General features: G+C 41.7%; 1 protein-coding gene across 2 annotated transcripts in view; it reads left to right on the top strand.

Annotated features, from left to right (window-relative positions):
• Positions 1-56: 56 nt before the first annotated feature.
• CDC123 (cell division cycle 123) overlaps positions 57-18,951 on the top strand; it is a 46,276-nt gene continuing 27,381 nt past the window's right edge. Inside the window, exons 1-5 of one of the 2 annotated variants that reach the window (XM_019972901.2) lie at positions 57-214; positions 5,763-5,834; positions 9,982-10,039; positions 10,299-10,331; positions 17,213-17,308. In XM_019972901.2, the coding sequence (XP_019828460.1) occupies positions 141-214; positions 5,763-5,834; positions 9,982-10,039; positions 10,299-10,331; positions 17,213-17,308 (333 nt within the window). In that variant the 5' untranslated portion in view covers positions 57-140. The remainder of the gene's footprint in view (positions 215-5,762; positions 5,835-9,981; positions 10,040-10,298; positions 10,332-17,212; positions 17,309-18,951) is intronic. The other variant, XM_070801982.1, reaches the window with a different exon arrangement.

Here is an 18,951-nt window from a genome sequence, read left to right as displayed (position 1 = left end):
CTTGCCTCACAGACCGGAAGTGTCCTTAACCAAACCAGCTCGGCGGGCACTTCCGGGACGGGAGACCAGGGTTCCGGGAAGGTGTAGGGAGGAGAGGGAAAGGCAGCAGCGGCGGCGGCGGCGGCGGCGGCGGCTGGAGAATGAAGAAGGAGCATGTGTTGCACTGTCAGTTCTCCGCATGGTACCCGCTGTTCCGCAGCCTCACTATCAAGAGGTGAGACTGGAGGTTACGCCGGAGCAGTGGGCAAAAGGGGACTGCAACATTTGGGGTGAATCCCAGCTCCATCAAAAACGAAACAAAACAAAACACTGCAGGCCCGGATGGGAGCACCAGGGCCAGATTTCGACTTCCCAGTGGTCTTTTAGAGTCGGGAGAGGAATGAAGTCGATCCATGTTTGCCGTGCGTCGTGTTGTGCGTCAGGGAGGGTGCTGGGCAGGTAGGAGGGCGACGTCGTCGCTCAGTGAAGGTCAGAGGCGGGCTGAGGAGCAGGTGAAGCTAGTTCAGGCTTGGGAGTTCACCATTCCTGCCTTTAGAATTGCAAGTGGAAGAAGGTGATCAGCGAACTGGGTAGTCTGGACTTCTCTATTGACTAACCCGCCGGAGGGTGGGGGCTTAATAGCTTTTGGTCCCTGTCAAATGAGAACAGTGAGACCCAGCCTCAAATTCTATTGTGAAGCTCCAGTATGATAGTGTCAGTGGAAAGCCTCAGTAGAGTATACTGATGCGAAGAGCCGACTCCTTGGAAAAAGACCCAGACGCTGGGAAAGAGTGAAGGCAAAAGGAGAAGAGAGGGCTGCAGAGGATGAGATGGTTCGATAGCATCACTGACTCAATGGCATGAGTTTGAGCAAAGTCCAGGAGACAGTGAAGGACGGGGAGGCCTGGCATGCTGCAGTCCATAGGGTCCCACAGATACGACTTAGCGACTGAACATAACAGCAGCACATGTATTGTTAGGGAAGGAAGCCATCTGGAAGAGGAGTGGAACAGTATTTGTTTTCTAGTTCTCTGGCCCACAACAAGGAATCCATGCCCTGTTTGCGGGGCAAGCAGAGGATTAACTGTTTTCATCCTTCACCCGGTCATTCAAGGTAATGTAGGCAAGGCAGCTAGGAAAACATCCCCAAATGTTCAAAAGCAGTTGTGACATCTGGAGTGTGATGCAAGGGTAGGCTTTCCCATGCTAAGGTGAGTAGCTCAAAGAACTGCGTATCTGTGGGGAGGACTTTATGTCTTTTGCCCTGTCCCCTCTTTGGCTCTAGATTACTACTAATCAGATAGCAACCCTTCCTTCCTTTTTATTTTGGGTGGAGAGTGTGAATACAGAGAGGGAAACTTCAGATCCTGAGTGTTTGGAAGAACATAAGGAGGGTATTCATAAGATAGTTCTTTTCCATCCTGTTATTCATACATGGAATGGGCTCCCAAGTTATCCAGGGTGTGATGGAGGTTAGAGCAGCTGGAAGGAAGATAAGCTTTGCATTTGAAGATGGTTGGAGTAGCACTAAAACAAGGAAGAGCTTCGACAGCAGCAGTGGACGTTATCTTCCTACATGATGTAGCAGTCCTCCATTATCTTGCGTAATTGAAATAGGCCTAGGGTCTGAGATGATGCTAGAGTTACTTATGTCATGTTGGTGTGACAGAAGGTATTTTTGTGAACCGGTCAGACATTTTCACACAGAGTTCACTCAGAAGTGTCTTGTATTTTGTGTGCAGACACCTTTTGTCAACTCAAAGAAATTTGTCTTTGCTTCAGCAGTGAAGTATAATGGTTAAGAATTGGACTTTAGAGTCAAGACCATCTGTCTGCCTTGGGAATTTTGGTTCCACCAGCATCTTGTGAAAATGGCTTAATCTCTGTAAGCCCCATCTGGAAAATTGAGAAAATAATAGGATTGTCATGAGAATTAAATGAGATAAAGCGTTAAAAATGCTTGGCACTCTTTTTGACATAAACACACAAAAAGCTGCTTGTTTTTAATGTTTTTGATTTAACCAAAGCTTAAAATAGTTTTAGTTCACTTAAAATATGTGCCATTCATATGAAGCTGGAAGTGAAAAGTAAACCAAGGCGGGGGATTTTCTTGCCAGTTCACAACTGAGCTGTGTTGCCTGAGAGTATTCTGTGTCTTTGCCCTGTAACTCTAGCCTACTTAGTCCTGTGTAACATTGCTGGAACGCAGCGTGTGGTACGATGTCCCTCTACGGCCCAGGTCATTCTGGTGGAGTTGTTAGGCTTGTCGTTGTCATTGTCAACTTTAATGCCAAGAGACCATGTTCTGGTTATTGACTCAGCCTTATTATTCGGCATTTATTAATCATGGTTCAGAAATGATTATGCAGGTAAAAATATAGAATCTTTTTTTTTTTGACACGTCCTAGAACTTTGACTCAGGACTTCCCTGGTGGTTCAGACAGTGAAGCATCAGCCTGCAATGCAGGAGACCCAGGTTCTATCCCTGGGTTGGGAAGATTCCCCTGGAGAAGGAAATAGCAACCCACTCCAGTACTCTTGCCTGGAAAATCCTATGGACGGAGGAACCTGGTAGGCTACAGTCCATGGGGTCGCAAAGAGTTGGACACGACTGAGCGACTTCACTTTCCCTTTCACTTTACAAATAAGTAGCTAGGTGACTTTGGGTCATCCACTCTACCTTTCTAAGTGTTTCTTTCCTCAAACATGAAAGTTATGAATAATCTCCTAAAGGCTTTTTTAACCTCCATTCCATTTGAGTGACTTGTCTGTGTGTATAGAATTATATTGACTTGATGGAATAGGTCATTACATTTTTTACATCTTTCAGTTGGGCCTCATGGATTCTTTTTTCTTTTAAAATTTTATGTATTTATTTATTTTTGGCTGTGTTAGGTCTTCGTTTCTGCACCAGCTTTTCTCTGGCTGCGGTGCGAGGGCTTCTCATTGCGGTGGCCTCTCGTGTTGCGGAGCACAGACTCCAGAGGGCCTGGACTTCAGTAGCTGCGCCTCCCGGGCTCTAGAGCGTGGGCTCAGTAGTTGTGGCGCTGGGGCTTAGTTGCTCCACGGCATATGGGATCTTCCTAGACCAAGGATCGAGTCCCTGTCTCCTGCATTGGCAGGTGGATTCTTTACCACTGAGCCACTAGGGAAGCCCCAGCCCTCATGGATTCTTGGCTGCATAGTGAATTGTAGTGACAAAAAATATTTAAGTTCTTTTCCAACAGTTGGGTTAAGTATGCCAGGTCATGGCTTGTTTATGGCCTCAGTTGCTCAGGCACGGTTCCTTTTTCTTGAGAGTTTTGGTGGTGTTTGATACATCTGTACTGGTACAGCACTTACATTGTACTTGAGGTTTTTTTTTTTCCTTTTCCCACTCCTAGACATTGAGTTCTTAACAAAGTCATCTAGGATTCCTCCATGACTAACGTGACATAATTCAGGGTCACATCATTAGGCCGACTTTAGAACTGTGAACGCAGGACGCAGGGACTCATGAGAACTGTCAGTGTGGGCTCATACCTGTAAGACCTGTAGACCCTCCTGCTGCTGCTGCTAAGTTGCTTCAGTCGTGTCTGACTCTGTGCGACCCCATAGACGGCAGCCCACCAGGCTCCCCCGTCCCTGAGATTCTCCAGGCAAGAACACTGGAGTGGCTTGCGATTTCCTTCTCCAGTGCATGAAAGTGAAAAGTCAAAGTGAAGTCGCTCAGTCATGTCCGACTCCTAGTGACCCCATGGACTGTAGCCTACCAGGCTCCTCTGTCCATGGGATTTTCCAGGCAAGAGTACTGGAGTGGGGTGCCATTGCCTTCTCCGGTAGACCCTCCAGAAAGGACAAATATGCAGAGAATTCACAATGGAATCAAACAGTAAATAGATGTTTTGAATCCAGTCAACGGGTGATGCAGCCCGGGGGGAATGAGACCTGAGAAATAGCATAACTCAGAAACTAGGGACGTGGCCTCTGAAATCACCCACGGACTCAGAGATGTCACTGACATAGAAGAGGGCTCTCTCTGCTCTCATCGTGGTCAGGAAAATCACCCTACATGTCTGGGAATGGACATTACTGCCGATACTTCTCAGTCTCAGGCCCCTGAGGAGGTAAACTTCAGATTCTCTTGTGAAGGTCATGTCCGATTCTGTTGGAATGACAGTGTTGGGTGAGTATTTTAACCCCAGGAAGAGCTAGAATTAAATATAGAGGTGATGAAATCATCCAGACTTGGAATTTTTCCCTGTTAACTTTAACATCCTAAAGAATTTGCCATTTTGAGGACAGTTTGTATATATGTAACAGATTAGCCTTGTGTTTCTAATTTAATTTGTGTAATTGGTTTAGAATTGTGATACATTAAAATACATAAGAAAAAATTTTTAAGTGTTTAAACAGTGTTGGAACGTTTGCAAGAACCTTAGATTCACTATACTTAACAGTTTAATTCACTGGTTTTATAAGAGTTAAATACTTGAAAAGCTTTATCTGTAATTAGACAATTGACATATTTTAAAAGAAAGTTGAATAGATTATTTTATAATAGAGTTAAAAAAATTTTTTTTTTCTTTTGGCCATACTACATGGCTTGTGGTATCTTAGTTCCCTGACCAGGGATTGAACCCAAGTCCATGATGGTGAAAGCCCAAGCCTTAGCTATTAGACCACTAGGGAATTCCCTAGAGTTAAAAAAAATTTAAAGCAACTTTTAAATTTCAAAGGCTCACTTGAAATTGGTTAAAATTTAGCAGCTTTACAAATAGAATAGTAAGATTTGTTAGTTGAACTTAAAAGCCTGAAGAAGTAGGCTTTTGAATGTGAAATTGTAACTTTGAGAAATCAGATGTTAATTTCTAAAACTGAAGTAGCCCATGAGTAATCTTTCCTGTGTGCCAAAACCAACTGTCATGTTACAGAAAATAAATAAATGAAGCATATTATTATGAGTCAATGATAGTCTCTCTGAACGTAGGCTGCCATCGTTTTCAGTTTTTAAAAAATACATGCCTTACAAGCAAAGTAAGAACATTGTTTTTAGATATCTGTGCCAGAATTTTTTGATGATGATTTATCACTACAGAGTAAAAAAAACAAATTATCCCATCCATTTTTCAAGTGATATCAAGTATGGCTTTGCCATCCCTTAATTATGGTTGTCTGAAAACAGTTCACCTGAAGCGTGCCCAGGTAAGCAGCCGTGTACTCTAGAGATGAGGTGAACAGGATGCCATCACAGTACATCCCAGCGCACTGTGGATTTCCGACCTTACACTCCCTTTGCCAACCAAAGGTGCCCAGATCTTAAGCCTGCTTCCACCCTGTTTCTTAGCCAGGTGCTGTTGATCTTCTGATTCGTTTGGTCATTTCCTGTGTTGCTGCAAATACCTGCAGGGCCTCCAATTTCTTAAAGGCACATAACCCTTGTACTCAGAATCTTTTTGAGCTTGTTGCCTTCATTCTGTGATTTCAGTCGAGTTCTTTGGATTTAGCTGTTTTCGGGATTTTTTTTGTTTTGTTTTATTTTTGTTGTTGTTTATTTATTTTTTTTAACCTCAAAGTCAATAGGGATAATTATATGCACCTAATTTAGTTTATTGCAACATTTATTCATATTATTTTAATTTCTAGTCTACGGCTGCCAAATGTCCATTATTAACATTTCCCACTTCATATTAAAGGAAGCAAGTAATTCAGAAATTGAGTTTGGAACTTTTTCTCTCTGCTTATGGTTGGTCTTTTAAAATGATGCCTTTTTTTGGTATGTGCATTTTTTTTTTTTTTTTTAGTGTCATTCTTCCACTTCCTCAGAATGTGAAGGATTATTTACTCGATGATGGAACTCTGGTGGTTTCAGGAAGGTAAGGCATGTCAGAAAAACATTCTTTAAATTTTAGCATAAGGAAATGTAATGATTCAACCTCAACAATTAACGTGTAAAGTAAGTACATTAGCTTTGGCCCCATTCTCTCCTTTTTTTCTCTCTAGTTAAAATTATGTGCTGATCTTTGTCCTATATTCCTTGTTAACGCTCAGTTGATAAGATTTTCAAAATTGAACACGTCTTCTGCTAATAATTACAATCTGTAAAATTGAGTAATTCCTTTCTTCTCTTCCTGTAGAAAATGGGTATGGTTACTATTCCTCTTGTTCAAGTAGTTCTTCTGTATATAAAGGAAAGTACCATGCTTCAGTCTGTTCAGTACCAACTTGAAAAAGTTTAAGAATCATGTACTTTAATGGCATTCCTATTTTTTCACTCAGATCTCTGCTCAGAAGTCATGTTATCTAAGTGTTCATCCTTCAGTTTCCTTTGTAAAGTAGCTTAATGGTAACCCTTGCTGATATGTCACTCTCTTTTATGGAATTCTAGGTTGGATATAATTTTCTCTTAGAATTATTAAAAAAAAATTTTTATCAAGCTAAAATACACATAAAATTTACCACATTAACAATTTTTAAGTGTGCAGTTCAGTGGTATTAAGTACAGTTACAATGTTGCAGCCATCACTGTGATCCATCTAGAGAACTCTTGTTATCTTGTAAAACTGAAACTCTGTACCCTCTAAACACTCACTCCCCGACCCGCCTTCCACCAGCTCCTGATAACCGACATTCTGCTTTTGGTGTCTATGATTTTAACTGCTGGACATACCTCACAGAAGGGGAATCATGCAGTATTCAGCTTGATTGCACTTAGCGTAATGTCCCCGATGTTCATCCATGTTACAGCACATGTGAGAATCACCTTCCTTAAGGCTAAATACCACTCCATTGTATGGTTTACCGCATTTTGGTGCATCTGTTTTTTTCTCCTGGCCTCACTTAATTTTTCTGCATAACCCTTATTTCCCTCCATCTTTGCTTTAGTCATCCTGTTACAATGCAGTCTTCATGAGAGCAGAGACTTGGGCAGGTGTGTTCCCAGCCCTTGGAACAGTGCCTGATAAAACAGGTGCTTGACGAACATTTCTTAGGTAAATGAACTTAGAAGTATAATTAAAATTGTGTGTGTTTTACAGTAACACTAATTTTACCATTTTGTTGTTTAGTCACTGAGTCGCATCCGACTCTTGTGACACCATGGACTGTAGCCTGCAGGGCTCCTCTGTCCATGGGATTTCCCAGGTAAGAATACTGGAGTGGGTTGCATTTCCTTCTCCAGGGGATCTTCCTGACCAGGGATCGAACCCACATCTCCTGCATTGGCAGGTGGATTTTCAACCACTGAGCCACCAGGGAAGCCCAATTTTACCGTATATATATATTATATATGTATATATATATTTTTTTTTGGTCTGATGGATCTTCTGTTTAGCTTCCTGGATTATAATTCTGTTTCTGGTATTCTCAACCTGGTAATAACCTGAAAATTATTAGTTTAGAGCCTCACTGATGTGGAATAATTGCAGGATAAAGCAACAAAATAGATAGGCGAGTCTCAACTTTGGGATATTTACAGACATGACTTTATTATTTTCCAATATAGAACACGTAATAAGCCTACAAAATGGGAACGTAAAGAAAATGCCTCCTGACATTAGAGAGTCCTGAGCAGATGTCAGTATTCTGAGCTTGTGGAAGAGCTCCTACAGTGTATTTCATTGGCCAGATGTGTCTCTCTGTCTGGAGAGTCCTTGGTTTCTGACCCAGGCTTCTACTGTCTTCTGCCAGATTCCATGGCACCGTGGCAGGCTAACTTGTTAGCTTGCAAGTGGGGTGAAATCTCGGAGCCTCCCTAATGCTCAACACTGGGTGAGTCTTCTGCTGGTCCTTCTGAGGTCACTGCTCAGTTGAGGTCAACTACTACTCCTGTAGTTGTTTGGTGGCTCGACCTAACTGGATGGTTTTAGGATGGCCTCACTCCGGTCTGGCAGTGAATGCTGCCTGTCAGCTGGGCTTCTCTTTCCGTCTGATTTCTCATTCTCAGACTCCACTCCTTTATGTGGTGGTAGTAGCATTCAAAAAACGTGGGCAAGGAAGCTGTAAAGGCTTTGACACCAAGGCTTAGGGCATGTGGTGCCCTTGTGCTGCATTGCTGGTCCCAGTGAGTCTTGAAGCCAGTTTGAATTAAAGGGGTGGGGAAGTGAGTGCTGTTTCTTGATGGGAAGGGTGGCATGTCAAGACTACAGACAGCATGTCAGGATGGGGAGAGTTGTGGCCGTCCGTGAACATCATCTAAGGCTCTTGTTGTCTTTCCCATTCGTTGTCACATGTACTTGGTGTGGGCGCTTTCATTCTAGAGACTTTATTTTTTGGTTTTAGAACTTTAAAAAATATTGTATCTTTGATAATTTCCTCTTATTTTTTTGCTTCTCTTTCTTTTTAGATGTTATAACTGCCAGGTTAATTCTCTGAATTTTATCATTTCTTCTCTATTGTTGTTGTTGTCTTAGTTCTATTTTATGGAAAATTTCCCTAATCTTGCCACTCATTCTATTGAGTTTTTAAATTTCAGCTACCATGTTTTTCCTTTTATACAAGTTCAGTCTTGTCCTTTCTCATGAATGCAATATCTTCTTTTATCTTTGAAGATATTTGTGATTTTAAAAAATATTTTTCATTTGTTTCCTTTACTGTCTTTATTCTGTCCATGTACTTTTCCTCCTTTTAAAAAACTCTTTTCTCATCTTGGAGCCTTTTATAGGCCTTCTAATGATTGTAGGCCTTTATTCATATTTAAGAGTGAGGGGCACACACACACAGAAACTTTGTGTACTAGTGTGGGGCTTGTTGACTAAGAGTGCCAGCAATCAACAGGAATCGATGGCAGATTCCCAGATGGCAGTTATCTAATAAGTCTTTCCTCTGGAATTGTCCAGCATCTCCAGAGACAAGTCCTCTAATCTGTCTATATCAGGGAGCAGAGAAGGAAGAAGGGGACTAGAGGTCTCACTGTGAGTGTGACTTCCGCTTGTAACTTTGTTGTTTTGTGGCATTTCACCCCCATATTCATTTGGGGCATTATGCGCCTTACCCTCTGGTCCATGGAGGGTGAGTTGCTGGGATGTGCCAGGTGAGGAAGACTGGACGTGTCTTCCCGCCCCTGTATGGGCTGTACACGCATCACCCCTTTCAGAGCGGAGCCGTGGGCCCATTGTGTATGACGGCTCCAGGGGCAGCCTGTGGCTCACCGGGTTACCCCCTCACTGGCTTTCTGTTTTCCAGACTTCTGTTGCCTCTTTGCAGCTGTCTCTTTCTGGTCCTTTTTGCCCTTGTGATCTTTTAAATCACTTCAGTACCATTTCAAGAGGGAACCTAGGGGTGGATAAGCGTCCGTGATTAACCCGAAGCCTCATCCTTCCTTTCTCTTGTAGTTTCTTGGTATAGATCCTCTGCTGGTTGCTATTCTGGTTAGTGCTTATTTTTCAATGACGTGATCGAGTTCTTTGTGGCCAGCGGTTTGTGGTTGAGTGCTGAGAAGCGGCGGGGGCAGTGTCCTCTCTCTGAGGTCTTTCAGCCTCTGCTTTGCCCACAGCCAGGGGTGAGGATTGGCTGCTAGCAGCCCTTTTCAGCCCCTGCTTCGCTCACTGACTCTTTCTGAGACAGCGTGTTGACCATGTCTTTCCCCCGTGCTCTCCAGCAGTGCCAGTCCCGACCCAGGGTGATTCCTGCCGGCAGCCCGCATGTACTGTCTTCACTGTAAACAGAAGATGCCCGGCTGTGCCCGCAGGGTGTCCATCAGCCGCCTGAACCTACTCTCCCGACAGCTCCTGCTGTGTCTCCCTGGTCTTCGGCAGCACTTTCTCTGGTCGAGATTCAGAGCTGGTTCTTAGTGTCCTCTGGGGCAGAGTTTGAGATTTTCTTTCCCCTGTTGCTAGTGATTTCTGAGAAGAAGACAGGACGTTTTTATTCGACGGTCTCTTACTGAACGTTAACTCTTGTTAATTTCAGGTTGGTTTTTATTAGTTTCTTCTTACATGTATATGAACACTCAGCACATCTGTAATCATGACTGCCTGGCACCAAGGCTTTCTCACACTCAGTTTTTGTTTTATGTTCTTCCAGGGAAGATCCGCCTGCACGTTCTCAGCCAGACAGTGATGATGAAGCCGAAGAAATACAGGTTGGTTCAAAATACTATAACCTGTTCCATAGACTGTCCTAATTGAAATGATCTCTGAAATGGTTCTGGCTTAAAGATCTTAGCGTACATTCAATAAAGTCAGAAATTCCATGGAAACCTAAGTACACATGGATGTGTACTTTGTGTTCAGGAAAAGCTATCTCCTGTGTGTGTGTCGTTTTTAGATGGAGCACTGCTTTTTGGAAGCCAGGAACACTGTCCACATTAACATTCTCTTTCTGTCCTCCTTTCCCTGCAGTGGTCGGACGACGAGAACACGGCCACGCTTACGGTAAGAGCAGCGCGGTCTCAGGACTGCCCAGTGCCGTCCCATGGGGTGCTTCTGGGTTTCAACGCAGATCACTCTAAATTCCCATTTAGTCACCATTTTAAGCTTTTATTTATTATTTTGAAAAATAACTTAAATCGCTGTTGTTAGGCAAACTTCAATAGATAAATTAATAACGTGTGTGTGTATTTATCAAACTCTGCTTAGTTCTAAAAACGACACAGTGATGTCATGGTAGGAATGAACAGATGAATGGACCTAGTGCCCTGATTATGGTGTCTAAATACTGGTTTCCACTAAAAGGAGTTGAAGCTCCTTGGAGAAATTCAAGACTGGGGGTGGGAAGGTAAAGAAGAGCCTGTAGGAATTTGTGCCAGAAAGTAAGAATGATTCGGACATGGTGCAGAGGACCCGGAAGCCAGCTCAGTGGGCTCCCACTGGCCACATATGTGAACATCATAACAAAACAACGATAATAATGGACTAGCATTCGAACCCATGGTCCCATACTGACATAAACAAATGATTAAATTCAACAAATGAAACAGAAGGGAAAGCCTTTCTCTATAGTAGAAAATTCGACACCAACTAATAATTGAGAAAGAATGATAGAAATCAGCATTTACAGCCATTCTAGTAATAATGAGATAGATGTTAAAACTTGTGGGTGACTATTCAATAAGGATATTTGAGTCTTCTCAAAGTATGTCCACCAAAATTACTTGAAAGAAAGTGAAAGCATTAGTCACTCAGTCATGTCTGACTCTTTTAAGACCCCATGGACTGTAGCGCACCAGGCTCCTCTGCCCATGGAATTCTCCAGGCACGAATACTGGAGTGGGTTGCCATTCCATTCTCCACGGGATCTTCCCGACCCAGGGATTAAACCTTGGTCTCCTTCATTGGGAGATTCTTTACCAGAATCTTTACCATCTCAGATTCTTTACCATCTGAGCTACCAGGGAAACCAAAATTACTAGTAGTTACAAAGAGAAAAATAGCATCTTCCAGTGGAAAGCAGCATAAGCAAAGTTAACCTTGTCAGTGATGGGACAGACCTCTATCGCCTGCCTCCTTGTATGAGGCTCAGAGGACACATCACCTGCCAGCCGTGCACAGCCTGAATCCAGTCATGAGGAAATAGCCGGCAAACTCAGCGTTTTGGAAATTACACAGAGTGACTGCCCCAGGCTCTTGCAAATGGTCAGGGTCATGAAAGATAAGAGCAACAGAGAGAGGAAATGTTACAGATGAAAGGAGATTAAAGGGACATGACAAGTTAATGCAATGCATGATTCTAGATTGGGTCCTAGGCCAGAAGAAAATATTCCATCTTTCTTCTGCTGTAAAAGACATTATCAGGACAGTGAGCACAAACTGAATAAGACCCATAGATGAAATAGTGATGTTATATCCATGTTAGCTCCCTGGTTTTGATAATTTGCCTAGGTTACATGAAGTGCTGTGTGTAAAGGGGCATCATGACTTCTCCTTACTATGGAAGGTGTATGTGTTTTATACACGCTCCAGCATAGCTGTATACAGAAAGGGAGTTGCAGAGGGAGAATGATACAGCAGTGTGGTAGAATGCCTGCATGAAGAGTGTATAGAAAATTTTGGTTAAATGCTTCTTGTAAATGCTTCTGAAAGTCTGAAATTATTTCAAAATGGAAAAATAATTTAAAAGTGATTGGGTTTCACTGGGCCGAACCAGATGTTGTTGGTTAGGTGAGCTTTCAGGGCAGAAGAGCACACACCCAATGATAATAGTGCAGCTACAGAGAAGCCCAATTTAAAATGCAATCAGATAATCAAGATGGCTAAATTTCAGACACGATGGTGAATTTGAAAGGGCAGGTTGCCAAAAGTATACATATCAAATAACAGCAGTTACGTTAAAATTTTTAAATATTTTGTATTATGGGCAGACGCATGCACTGTAAGTATAGAATCATGACTGTAGAAGATTGTGACCAGTCTTGTAATGATGGCTGCCTGTGGCGAGAAGAAAGGACTAGGGAGGAGAGCAGGGAGGTTAGGAGTTTCTTGAGGATCTGTGATGTTCTTTCCTTAAGAAATTTAAAGATCTGGATCAAGCATATCAAATTGTTGAATGTATGAATCAGGGTATATATTTTTTATATGTTTAAAACATTTATTTGATGATTAAAAATTTTTAAAGAAATACTCTTTCTGAATGAGTATGATACCGTAGGGCTGTGGTGGGTAAAGTAGAAAAGATAGGCGAGTTTGGATCATAAAAGTCCACGGATGTGATTTAAACTGCAGATTTCATCCCACTTAAAGCATGAACCTTTTCTTAGACACGGAGAAGGCAATGGCAACCTACTCCAGTACTCTTGTCTAGAAAATCCCATGGACGGAGGAGCCTGGTAGGCTGCAGTCCATGGGGTCGAGAAGAGTCAGACACGAATGAATGACTTCACTTTCGATTTTTACTTTCACACATTGGAGAAGGAAACGGCAACCCACTCCAGTGTTCTTGCCTGGAGAATCCCAGGGATGGGGGAGCCTGGTGGGCTGCTATCTATGGGGTCGCACAGAGTCAGACACGACTGAAGTGACTTAGCAGCAGCAGAGTTTCTTAGACAACTAAGGACTTAGGTGTATTTAAAATCAACTCATTGTGCTATGAGCTTAAAAGAATCCTATTACTAGCTAAATCTGTTAAAAAATCATTTTCAGGAAAAGGTGGAATCATGACTTAACACACGTTGAAGCCTTTAACTCACGAGGGAACCAGGCAGACGTTATAACTGGCTCAAAAGAGAACTCAAAGGACACACATTTATAGAGTAGGACTATGTAAATATGTATTGTATTTACATAAAAAATGAATATGTAAACAAGGCAAAGCTGGTTATGTGTCCCTCAAGGGGGGACAGAAGACAGCTGGGTTTCTACCAGACAGAGTAGAATTTTCATGTTTGTAAGAAATACTGTTTTCACTTACCTATTATTTACCAAGTTGTAAAGCATCTTTGCAGACCCAGCTAGAATCAGGTAACAGAAAAGTGCTGTATGTATACAATACATAGTCTTCCACTGAAACACAAATTTTTCTGTGCAATACATAAACTTTTTGTCATTTAAATTTATTTTAGGATCTTGATTGCAGGATTTCTTAAAGTTCTTAAGAAAATTCTTAAAGTTGAATAATTTGAGGATTTGAGGGGATTTATCACCTCTTTTAAAATGTAATACAGAATAGCCAGTATTTTATAATAATTACAGTGAAGTGAAACCTCTAAAAAATTGTGAATCACTGTATTGTACACCAATAACTTATAATCCCAAAGAAAGGCAATGCCAAAGAATGCTCAAACTACCGCACAATTGCACTCATCTCACACGCTATCAAAGTAATGCTCAAAATTCTCCAAGCCAGGCTTCAGCAATACGTGACCCGTGAACTTCCAGATGTTCGAGCTGGTTTTAGAAAAGGCAGAGGAACCAGAGATCAAATTGCCAACATCCACTGGAAAAAGCAAGAGAGTTCCAGAAAAACATCTATTTCTGCTTTATTGACTATGCCAAAGCCTTTGACTATGTGGATCACAATAAACTGAAAAATTCTGAAAGAGATGGGAATACCAGACCACCTGACCTGCCTCTTGAGAAACCTATATGCAGGTCAGGAAGCAACAGTTAGAACTGGACATGGAACAACAGACTGGTTCCAAATAGGAAAAGGAGTACGTCAAGGCTGTATATTGTCACCCTGCTTATTTAACTTATATGCAGAGTACATCATGAGAAACACTGGGCTGGAAGAAGCACAAGCTGGAATCAAGATTGCCGGGAGAAATATCAGTAACCTCAGATATGCAGATGATACCACCCTTATGGCAGAAAGTGAAGAGGAACTAAAAAGCTTCTTGATGAAAGTGAAAGTGGAGAGTGAAAAAGTTGGCTTAAAGCTTAACATTCAGAAAACGAAGATCATGGCATCCGGTCCCATCACTTCATGGGAAATAGATGGGGAAACAGTGGAAACAGTGTCAGACTTTATTTTTTTGGGCTCCAAAATCACTGCAGATGGTGATTGCAGCCTTGAAATTAAAAGACGCTTACTCCTTGGAAGAAAAGTTATGACCAACCTCGATAGCATATTCAAAAGCAGAGACATTACTTTGCCAACAAAGGTCCGTCTAGGAAAGGCTACGGTTTTTCCTGTGGTCATGTATGGATGTGAGAGGTGGACTGTGAAGAAAGCTGAGTGCTGAAGAATTGATGCTTTTGAACTGTGGTGTTGGAGAAGACTCTTGAGAGTCCCTTGGACTGCAAGGAGATCCAACCAGTCCATTCTGAAGGAGATCAGTCCTGGGTGTTCTTTGGAAGGAATGATGCTAAAGCTGAAACTCCAATACTTTGGCTACCTCATGCAAAGAGTTGACTCATTGGAAAAGACTGTGATGCTGGGAGGGATTGGGGGCAGGAAGAGAAGGGGACGACAGAGGATGAGATGGCTGGATGGCATCACTGACTCGATGGACTTGAGTCTGGGTGAACTCCGGGAGTTGGTGATGGACAGGGAGGCCTGGCGTGCTGCAGTTCATTGGGTTGCAAAGAGTTGGACACTACTGAGCGACTGAACTGAACTGATAACTTATAAAGAAAAAATGTAATACAGAAATATAAAGCAGTCTTTATATGTGAAGTTCAGTGGGAAAATGAAATTGTTTTGTCTTTGAAGATCAAATCCTTCATGTTTTAATATTTTTGTAACTGTGTCATTTATTGAAAATATAGCTAATGCAGGTCTTAGAGGAGTGTGTTTATAGATGAAGCTGGTTTGATTGCCAAACCAGCATCTTCAGGGGATTCTAAAGAAATTTGCCTTAACAGAAAGCATAATTTCTTTTGCCGCGGAGAGGAGAATGGAAGATAAAGAAACTCAAGGCGGTTATTTGTTTTGAAAGCCTCTGAAAGGCATTAATTTCACGTGTATAAGCTGAAGAAGGAGAAGGCAATGGTAACCCACTCCAGTACTATTGCCTGGAAAATCCCATGGACGGAGGAGCCTGGTAGGCTGCAGTCCATGAGGTCGCTAAGAGTTGGACACGACTGAGCGACTTCACTTTTCACTTTCATGCATTGGAGAAGGAAATGGCAACCTACTCCAGTATTCTTGTCTGGAGAATCCCGGGGATGGGGGAGCCTGGTGGGCTGCCGTCTATGGGGTCGAACAGAGTCGGACACAACTGAAGCGACTTAGCAGTAGCAGCAGTAGCAACAAGCTGAAGAAGACATGCAGAAGATGGAGATGGTAGCATGCTGTCAAATTAAGTAACTAAAAGACACTTCAGACGTCCGGAGGTTGGGTATATCTGCAGCAGTCACATGCGTCTGCAGCAGAAAGAAAGGAAGTACAACCTGCCCGTTTTTTTAACTTTCATGTTTTGGTCTGTTTCTCAGCCTTGAGTCACAGTTTTTTGTCATAACTGGGCTAGATCTTGGGAATCAGCATAAGCCTTTGTTTTCTTTTGGTGTTTATTTGTTTAGGATGACTGAATAACAAGTCATCCTAAAACTTCATGACTTGAAACAATAATAATCATTTTAAAAAGTTTTAAAATAATTTTTTAAAGGTTCTCCTCCATTTAGTTATTACAAAAAATGCCTTCTTCCTCATGTTGTACAATAATATATCCTTGTAGTCTTACACCCAATAGTTTGTACCTCCCACTCCTTTAGCTTATTCTGAAGTGAAGTGAAAGTGAAAGTTAGTTGCACAGCCATGTCGGACTCTTTGGGATCCCAGGGACTGTACCCCACCAGGCTCCTCTGTCGATGGAATTCTCTAGGCAAGAATACTGGAGTGGGTTGCCATTTTCTTCTCCAGGGGATCTTCCCAACCCAGGGATCAAACCCTGGTCTCCTGTATTGCAGGCAGATTCTTTACCAGCTGAGCTACTAGAGAAGCCCATTAGCTTGTTGTAGACCTATTCTAGTTTTTTCCCACTTAGGGAAGAGCTTGTCATGATGGGACTTTCAGTATTTGCAGTTGTCCACTAGGGGGCAGCAGATATAAAGGGCTAAAATGACTGCAACGCATCAGCGTTTTTTTGTATTCTTGCTCTCCTGCAGGCCCCACTTCCATCCCTCTTTCTCTCCTTTTCTCCACTTTTTGTCCCCGTGCTCCTGATGGTGACAGAAGACTCGAGGAAGAGCATAATCGTAATGACGTTTACGTCCCATCAGAAATAAGTATTTCTGCTTATTTCCTGGTTGAAACAGCACAATGTTTTGGTTACTTGCTGATATAATCATTTTTAAATCAACCAAAAAAGAAAGAACATTTTAATTTCATCAAGGTCCTATTTTTGAGTTTTGTTTATATTAAAACCTGTCTTGAAATAGCCATGTTTAAATGCAGTTAGCCACATGATTGATTTCTCGTTTTTGAAGCCTTTTGGGGGTAAGTTCTTTTCCTGCAAATGGAAAGGCTTCTGGTCCTTTAAATGTGAGGTATTACTTCTGAGAACTGGAGTCTGTGCACAGGTGATACTCCGTCATCTCTTTTCATTTAATAGGCACTGGTTTTATGTTGGTGTCAGAGAACCGTTCGTTCCTTTTCTCACATCCCCAGGTGCCTTGAAAGATCAGCAGTCTCCTTAGCTTTGTGGGGCTTGATCGTTCTGGACAACGTCATCTGAGCGCTTGTTATTCTTTTCCCTTCCTGACGAATGTTATCTGATCATTGAGTTTATTTGGCTGAGTTCAGAAATTCTAGTAGTAATTTGTGTTCTAAATTATTTTTAATACCCTGAAGTGTTGAACTTTGAGTTTTTTAATCTTGTTTTCTGTATTTATCGTGCTGATACTGACTTGCCCAAATGATTTCTTCCTTCTCTCTGTAGGCACCAGAATTTCCTGAGTTCACCACGAAAGTCCAGGAAGCGATCAATTCCCTGGGGGGCAGTGTATTTCCTAAGCTTAACTGGAGTGCCCCAAGGGTAGGAGCATGTCTGTAAATCTCTCACTGTGTGGATATTGTCTTGTGATTCCATTTCATTTTATATCCCCATGAGGGTCTAATTATATTCCTAATTCTAGGGAAAATATCATGGAATTTATTTTTGCTTTCCTCCTGTTATTTATTTTCCTGATTTGGCAATGCATTTATTTCCCTGGGCCTGTGAAATACTTTGTATTTTGCCAGCAGAAGCTTCAGCCTCTTGTGTTGCTCATTACACTAGAAATCTCAGAAAATGTTCCTCTGCCCTTTTCAAAACTTCAGCTCTTCAGTTTGACAGAGAAATTTTTCTCTATTGAAAAGTAATAAAAATTAGAATGTTGCAGGATCTAGAAATAGAGTGGTTTGACAAATCAACTGACGTTTTCTTAAATTGTGTTTTATTGCTTCAACATTGCATTGATAAGATTTTTTAAGTTAAGATCTAGGGAAATTCATCATTTTTTCTATTCCAGTAGAAAACAATTTAATGTCAGCAAAGCTCATTGAAGGATTCAAGACTTATCTGTGTTTTCGAAAACCATCTTTGTGTGCTTTTATCTTTTCTCATTCTAACATGAATGATACATTGTACTTAATCTTTTATTTTTACTTGTTGAAATTAGTGGCATATATACATAGTTCAAGTTTCTGAACGCTTGCTATAAAAGTCAGCCGGTCCTGACACCTGTTTTTCTTCACGGTTTCCCACTGCTCGGAGGCGACTGCATGTGTATATTTTAGTACCACCTTTTGTTATTTTCCTCAATGTCTCTATTCTTCCATCTTAAGCGTTCGTTACCAGCTTTCTGCTTTAGGACAGAAAGGTGCAGCACCTTTTCATCTCTTACTCTCACTGCTCTGTGTTGTAGTTCACTGTCCTCACACAGGACTAGCACACCTTGATTCCATCAGTATTCACTGTGCTTTGCCGCTCAGTCGTGTCCGACTCTCTGCAACCCCTTGGACTGTAGCCCACCAGGCTCCTCCGTCCATGGAACTTTCCAGGCAAGAATACTGGAGTGTGTTGCCGTTTCCTTCTCCAGGGGATCGTCCCAACCCAGGGATCGAACCCTCACCTCCTGCATTGGCAGGTGAATTTCTTGCCACTGAGCCACCAGGGAAGCTGTTTCTCATATTGCATTTTTGCAAACATTGCATACACATCTATAAAGTGTGTGTTGCTTATGTTTTCTTATTCAACATTTTGTCTTCCTTAGGCTTAATAATTGTCTTATTTATTCAGTTGCATGGTTTTCTGTGTATATATACTGTTGTTTCAGTGGCGTTAAATCTTTGTGTTCAGTATATCATCTTTAACCAAAAGTTCATCATCTTTTTTCATTGGGAGAAAATTTAAAGAAGTTATTATTAAAAAAAATTATTAGAACTCATTTTTAGTTTATCTGTGAGCAGTAAATTGGGTCATTGTTGACAGCTGATCTTTGACGGCTTGAGGCTTTCCAGTTAAGATGGGTAGATTATTTGTGATTTTAAGTTATTCCTTTATTCATTTATTTTTTACTTATTGAGTGTCAACTGTGTACCACTGCTTCCTTTCGTGCAGTGTGGATAACTGGACATTTTTGTTTTGCAGTCATCAGTTTTCTCAAAATTACATTACTGTCCTGTGTCTGATCTATG

The sequence above is a fragment of the Bos indicus genome, chromosome 13 (genome assembly GCF_029378745.1).
Source record: "Bos indicus isolate NIAB-ARS_2022 breed Sahiwal x Tharparkar chromosome 13, NIAB-ARS_B.indTharparkar_mat_pri_1.0, whole genome shotgun sequence".
Lineage (NCBI taxonomy): Eukaryota > Metazoa > Chordata > Mammalia > Artiodactyla > Bovidae > Bos > Bos indicus.
This window is presented reverse-complemented; position numbering and strand designations above follow the sequence as displayed.